At 39.1% G+C, this 7,500-nt stretch overlaps 1 protein-coding gene across 1 annotated transcript in view; it reads left to right on the forward strand.

The window, feature by feature from the left end:
* Window positions 1-4,011, forward strand: part of LOC143027328 (uncharacterized) — a gene marked incomplete at its 5' end in the record, with an annotated part of 16,158 nt that extends 12,147 nt beyond the window's left edge. The window contains one exon of the mRNA XM_076188600.1: window positions 3,991-4,011. Coding sequence (XP_076044715.1) covers window positions 3,991-4,011 — 21 coding nt within the window. The remainder of the gene's footprint in view (window positions 1-3,990) is intronic.
* Window positions 4,012-7,500: the final 3,489 nt, after the last annotated feature.

The raw sequence follows: 7,500 nt of genomic DNA on the forward strand, positions 1-7,500 counted from the left end.
CACATTCACACACACACACACACACACACACACACACACACAGACACACACATACACACATTTTATCACTATTAACTAGTTTATTATCGCTATTATCATTTATTATTATTATCGTTGTTGTTGTTGTTGTTATCATTGTTATTATCATTATTATCATTATTATCATTGTTATTTTTATTATCATTATTATTACTATTATTATTATTATTATTATTATTATTATTATTATTATTATCATTATTATTATTATTATTATTATTATTATCATTATTATTATTATTATTATTATCATTAATTACTATTATTATTATTATTATTATTATTATTATTATTATTATTATTATTATCATTATTATTATTAATTATTATTATTATCATTATTATTATTATTGATTATTATTATTATTATTATTATTATTATTATCATTATTATTATTATTATTATTATTATTATTATTATCATTATCATTAAATCATTACATAGTAAAGATACAAGAATCCAAGATACAAATACTTATTCTCTGAATCAGTGATTCTTAACTTTTTCAGTTCCCGTACTCCTCGGTTATCTCAAAAAAAAAAAAAAAAAAAAAAAAAAAAATCTCGTACCCCATCCAATATCAACACAACGCAAACATATAAAAAGGATTAGTGATACAAACCTTGCTGAAAAAATTATTAGATATTTTCAGTTTCTGAATAAAGTTATTTTTTTTTTTTCAAATTAGAAATGTCAATTAGTAGGATACTATGAATGCACATTAAGCTTTCTCATGGTAAATATTCAGTACCATTGCACTGGCTATCATGTCTCTAAATCAATAACCCACTAAAGTGGTTATTGAAATCATCTTGGCGTGAACGGGGCACCACGACAACTAACATTAGTATTTCTCCAGCTCCTCTGTCCGTGATGAGGACGATGTCGACCCGGAAGCTCTACCTCACTCGTGGACGAAAGACCAAAGATGGTCACTTCAAAACATTTATTCTGGTTGTCGCCAGACGGTTTTAGTCACCTCCGAGGAGACAAGACTCACCTGAATAAAATCGACTGACGGCAGAATAAAATCGCCTGACGGCAGAAAGGGAGTAAACGTCTACACAATCATAAAACGTCAATGGTATTGGCGCGCAGGTGGCGGAGGGTGAGGTATCGAATCTGCGACGACATTGACGTCAACCGCAGACCGAGGCCCCGCGGAAACCGCCATCAATAGTGTGAAGAGCTCCTTTACTGGTGTTGTTTACACACTTAATGCCGTCGTCGCCGCTGGAGACACCCCCCGCCTCCCGACCCTTGACAGAAAAAAAAAAAAAAGTGACGAAATTTTGAGTCTAAAAAATGGACGGAAGATTAATATAGGGAGACTGTGTGTGAACGAGTCTCTGTTGTAGACATGGAGGTAAGGAGGATGGAGGAAGGAGGGGAATGGAGGAAAGGGAAAGAGGTAGGAAACGGAAGGAAAGGGAAAAGGGAAAAGGAGAGGAAAATACATTGAGATAAACAAGAAGAATGAGTGTGGAAAGGAAAGGGTGGAATTTCCTGTATGTCTGTAAAAACACATACAAATATATCCACACACACACACACACACACACACACACACACACACACACACACACACACACACACACACACACACACACACACACACACACACACACACACAACTCGTGGCGCTGTTAGTAGAGTTCCCGGCTGTCACTACGTCGGTCCGGGTTCGAATCCTGCCCAGGGTTGAAATAATTTCAGTATCGCTGCGCTGCGGGTTGTTACTCTAACTCTCGTGGGCGGTGAGTTGGGTGGTGTGTGTGTGTGTGTGTGTGTGTGTGTGTGTGTGTGTGTGTGTGTGTGTGTGTGTGTGTGTGTGTGTGTGTGTGTGTGTGTGTGTGTGAGGTCACAGCATTACCCATAGATCGGTCATATGTGAGCTCTCAGCTCTCTTCCGGGAGGACAATAGTTGTTGATCACAAGTCCAACACGTGATCCAAGAGAATGGTGAATCACACACACAAACATAAACACACACACACACACACACACACACACACACACACACACACACACACACACACACACACACACACACACACACACGTACATAAGGGACCAGAAACATGTGGGTTGCGAGGGTCATGCCTGGATGGGGTTAGGGAAGAGGGTAGAGGAGGTGGAAAGGGGGGAAAGAGGGGGAGAGGGGGGAGAGGGGGGAGAGGGGGGGAAAGGGGGGGGTGTAGCATCCGGATAGGCAGGACCCAGAGGCCGACGTCGGGTCTGGGAGGAAATTAACTGGAAATTTTCAGAAGTCCGGGACGGCTCGCCGCCATTTTGGTTGGCGAGGTCTACCCGCATCTCCCCCCCTCCCCCTCCCCCTCCCAGGCTCCCCCCGACACCTTCAGCCTGCCGCCAGGCGATTTTATTCACCTCCAAATTCCCCCCATCACTTCCCCCAACACCTAGAGGAACACATTAATTCACTAGAATCAGAACGAAGGCGAATAACCAAAACAAGACAAAGACTTAGAAACTGACCACACGAAGACAGGTCTGGAAATCTTAATTTACACTTTTTGGAAAGACGAAGAGTTCGGGTTGATCTAATAGAGGCATTCAAATGGGTCAAGGACTTTAACATGAGTGATTCAGGCAAGGTCATCATATTAAGACATAGCAAGATTCGTAGTGATGGAATTAGATTGGACATATTTAGGTTTAAGAAGGAAATAGACAAGAATTGATCTACCAATAGAGAGGTTAATGAAAGGAATAGCCTTAATAACTATGTATTAAGCGTTGAAACAACAATTGATTGTTTTAAGAGAAGGTTTGATATCTTAATGGATGGAGATAACAGGTGGTAATGGATACGGAACTACCTAGTGCAGGCCATATGGTCTCTTGCACCTTCCTTCATTCTTAAGCTCTTACGTTCTCATTCATTCCCATAGCCTCCCTTTCCATACTGCGTGGCAATTTTTTCTTTATTATTTTACTCCGGTTGCCGTCAGGCGATTTTATTATTCCGTGACGTCATCCTCCCTTACCCGCCACTCCCACTCCGGCGGATTAACGATCCCACTGGTCCCGGCTGATGCATCAGCGTGCTTCATCAATGCGCGCAAGTTTACAGCAACCTGGGCCTTCGAATTGCAAATGTTCTGGTCGTCTATCACAGAACAGTACTGCAGAAGTCCTTCTCCTACGATCAACAATATTTCTATAGTAAATAAATAAATGAATTAATACATAAACAAATAAATTTTATCAAAATAAGAATAAAAATATATGAATCAAAATTATAATAAATGAACAAATGAATGAAATACATAGATAAAGAAATTAATCAGAATAAGGATAAAGATATATTATTATTATTAATAACAATGATAATGATTGTAATAATAATAATAACAATAATAATAATAATAATAATAATAATAATAATAATAATAATGATAATAATGATAATAATAATAATAATAATAATAATAATAATAATAATAATAATAATAATTATAATAACAATAATAATAATAATAATAGATAAATAATTGAATGAATACGTAGATAAACAAATAAATTTATCAAAATAAGAATAAGAATATATGAATAAAAATGAAAATAAATCAATGAAATGGAAAATAGATTAATAAATACATAAACAAATGAATTTATCAAAATAACAATGAAAATATATGAATAAAATTATAGAAAATTAATAACTAAATGAAAATGAAACAAATAAATACATAAAAGAATGATAACGAAACGATAGGGATAAAAATTATTGTATTAGAAAAGAAACGTTTTTAGTAACTAGACGAATATATTATCAAATAGACAAATAAAAACGAAAATATCTGATACAATCGATAACCATTAGGTATAAAGAGTAGGCTAAACGTTCGCATCATATGTACAAAATACACAGTTACAATGCCTACGCTTCCACTTCTAAGTACTACAAGGTCTCTTGTCTCTTTCAGAGACCTACAGAAGTCTCATGAATACATCCTCTCTGCGTATCGTAAACATACGATCTACGTCATTCTTTTACGACCTCGTTATGAATTTGAGTTTATCGTAAACGTTCAATTACGAGCTTGGCACTGCCTCGCCAGGGACTGTAGTACTTACAAGTGAAACAAAGTTTACATTTCATTGAAGGAAAGAGTAAATAGAAGAGATTAAGATAAAAGTTAGGTAGTAATCACTTGTGAATCGATGACGACCTAGTTACGGACCAAAAGGTCTCCTGTCGGCATGCTCAGCCTTTGTAATCCTTTGTAACATGAAGCTGTGGGGGTGAACCAGTCTCAGCTCTCCGAGTCTGCTGTGGAGGTGTTGCTGTGGCTTCCTGTGGTGTTTCTGACCCGAGCTGTGGGTAGGGGTGGGGTGTGGGGGTCGGGGTGTGTGTGTGGGGGGGGGGGTCAGTGACGGCCCATCATCCACGAGGAGCTAATATGAGAGGCAAAGAAAATGGGCATTGGATAGGAGATGGGTGCTTTTGCTGGCTGGCTACCCCCCTATTAAGGGGAAAGAAAATTTTGTACACATACACACAATACACACGCATATATACATATATATATAAATATATATACATATAAATATGTATATATATGAATATATATATATATACATATATATATATATATACATATATATATATATATATACATATATATATATATATATATATATATATATATATATATACATATATATGCGTTGCTGCAGGCCCTAAAGGAAAGAGGCGGATCCATATTTCGCTCCCCGGTCTCTCCTTTTTCGGCGGCGCTGTCAGAGCCATTCCCGTGAAGGGTGCAGTTGTCAAGTCATTATCATCTTTTCGCCTCTCTCTCTCTCTAACCCCCTTTCCCACTGACTCCCGCCGCAAAAAAATAAAAAAAAAAAAAAAAAAAAAATCTATTACCTCCGCCCCCACCACGTTCATGTACACCTCTCCCCGAGGTCGAAAAGAAAGTCTTAGGACTCATTCGCCCCCTTTCGTGTCGGGTGATACTTTAAACTTATTTATTTATATTTCGTCTGCCGCCGGGCTATTTTATTCTTCTTTGTGTCACTCGTCCTCCTCCTCCTCCTCCTCGTCCTCCTCCTCCTCTTCTTCATTAGCAATGGGGTTCCGGGGGATTTCTGGGCAAGCCAGTGAAGAATTAATGTCCCGGGTGGTGCAATTAACCACGCCGTCAATTAACTCTTGTGAACATTTTGAACACATTGTCGGGCAAGTTCCCCAAACAGGAGGAAGAGGAGGAGGAGGAGCAGAAAAAAGAGGAGGAGGAGGAGATTGAAGAGCAGAAGGAAGAGGAGGAGATTGAAGAGGATATTGAAGAGGAGGCGCAAAAGGAGGAGGAGATTGAAGAGCAGGAGGAGGAGGAGAAGGAAGAGATTAGATTGTACAAGGAGGAGGTGGAAGAGGAAGAAGAGGATGAGAAGAATGTGGAGGAAAAGTAAGGGGAAGAAGAAGAGGTTGAAGAGGAATAGGACAGGAGGGAAACGGGATTACAAAAAGCGGGAGGAGGAGGAGGAGGAGGAGGAGGAGGAGGAGGAGGAGGAGGAGGAGGAGGAAGAAGAAGAGGAGGAAGAAGAAGAGGAAGAAGAAGAAGGAGAAGAAGAAGAAGAAGAAGAAGAAGAAGAAGAAGAAGAAGAAAGGAAGAAAGGAAGAAAGGAAGGAAGGAAGGAAGGAAGGAAGGAAGGAGAAGAAGAAGAAGAAGACGAAGAAGAAGAGGAAGAAGATGATAAAAGTGAGATCAAAGAAAATAAAGAAGTTGCAGGACACATAAGAATACTAAATCAAAACAATAATAAAATTTTGAAATCAACCATCATTTCAACCCACCCCGCTTGTTTCTTCTTCTTCTTCTTCTTCTTCTTCTTCTTCTTCTTCTTCTTCTTCCTCCTCCTTCTTCTTCTTCTTCTTCTTCTTCTTCCTCCTCCTTCTTCTTCTTCCTCTTCTTCTTCTTCTGATTCCTCTTCTTCTTATTAATATTCTTCTTCCTCTTCTTCGTCTTCCTCTTCTTTCTCTTCTCCTTCTTCTTTTCTTCTTCTTCATATTCTTCTTCCTTTTCTTCTTCTTCTTCCTCTTCTTCGTCTTCCTCTTCTTTCTCTTCTTTTTCTTCTTCATCTTCTTCTTCGTCTTCCTTTTCTTTCTCTTCGCCTTCTTCTTTCTCTTCTTCTTCTTCTTCTTCTTCTTCTTCTTCTTCTTCTTCTTCTTCTTCTTCTTCTTCTTCTTCTTCTTCTTCTTCTTCCTCCTCCTCTTCTTTTTTATCTCAAACCACACATCGTTGACTTGGCGTATAAACAGCCATCTTGAATCTCACATATAGCCACCAGCCCACACAATATCATTTAAGCTCACAAATGCACCATTGCGCACGTGTGTGTGTGTGTGTGTGTGTGTGTGTGTGTGTGTGTGTGTGTGTGTGTGTGTGTGTGTGTGTGTGTGTGTGTGTGTGTGTGTGTGTGTGTGTGTGTGTGTGTGTGTGTGTGTGTATATGTGTGTGTGTGTATGTATGTGTGTGTGTGTGTGTGTGTGTGTGTGTGTGTGTGTGTGTGTGTGTGTGTGTGTGTGTGTGTGTGTGCGTGCGCGCGTGTGTGTGTGTGCGTGCGCGCGTGTATGTGTGTGCGTGTGTGTTTATAGAAAATAATGGCGAAGTTTTGTGTTTTTTTCCCCTGACATTAATCTCTCTTTCTCATTTGGACTAAAGACAACAGGTAACTCAAGACCTTTGTGAACTGAACATACCCTGACACAAAGGGCAAAGGTGACGTCTCTGGTGGCATCTGGTTGGAGCGTTTCGGGTTGTCTTAGAAGAAAAGCGTCAACGTCGAGTTGCCAGACGCCGCCAGAAAGAAAGACGCCAAAGACACATGTTAAGGTCTCCACCTGTACATCAAAGATTTCTAAAAAAAAAAAAAAAAAAAAAAAAAAAAAAAAGTGTTGAAGAAGTATATGATGGTGAATTGTGTGCTGGAGAATTGTGTGTTGGAGAAGGAAGGACATTTGTTCTACAAACGTATTGGAGGAAGGACTATGAAGGACTTGTGCTGAATGAGTGTCCCATACAAGGACAAACGAACCGCGAGAGACACGTTACCCCACACAAGGCTATTTCGGTAACTAACTCAATCTAAAACTATCTTTTTTTTTTTTTTGTAGTCCACTTGGGCGAATACTTCTGGTCGAGGATTTGTTCCAAGGTAATCCTCGAGGTCCCGAAGGCCTCTCTATCAGGATATGTCCACATGACCCAGCCTGTATAATTACATACACAGGTATACATGAAGCAGTCTGTGTCATTGTGTATACGCGGTTCACATGTAGACGCTCATTCTAAACAAAAATACACAAGGAAGTATATTTGTACACGCATACATATGTTCACACACACACACACACACACACACACACACACACACACACACACACACACACACACACACACACACACACACACACACACACACACAAC

The sequence above is a fragment of the Oratosquilla oratoria genome, chromosome 8, assembly GCF_046742065.1.
Source record: "Oratosquilla oratoria isolate Oo_2021 chromosome 8, ASM4674206v1, whole genome shotgun sequence".
Taxonomy (NCBI): Eukaryota; Metazoa; Arthropoda; class Malacostraca; order Stomatopoda; family Squillidae; genus Oratosquilla; species Oratosquilla oratoria.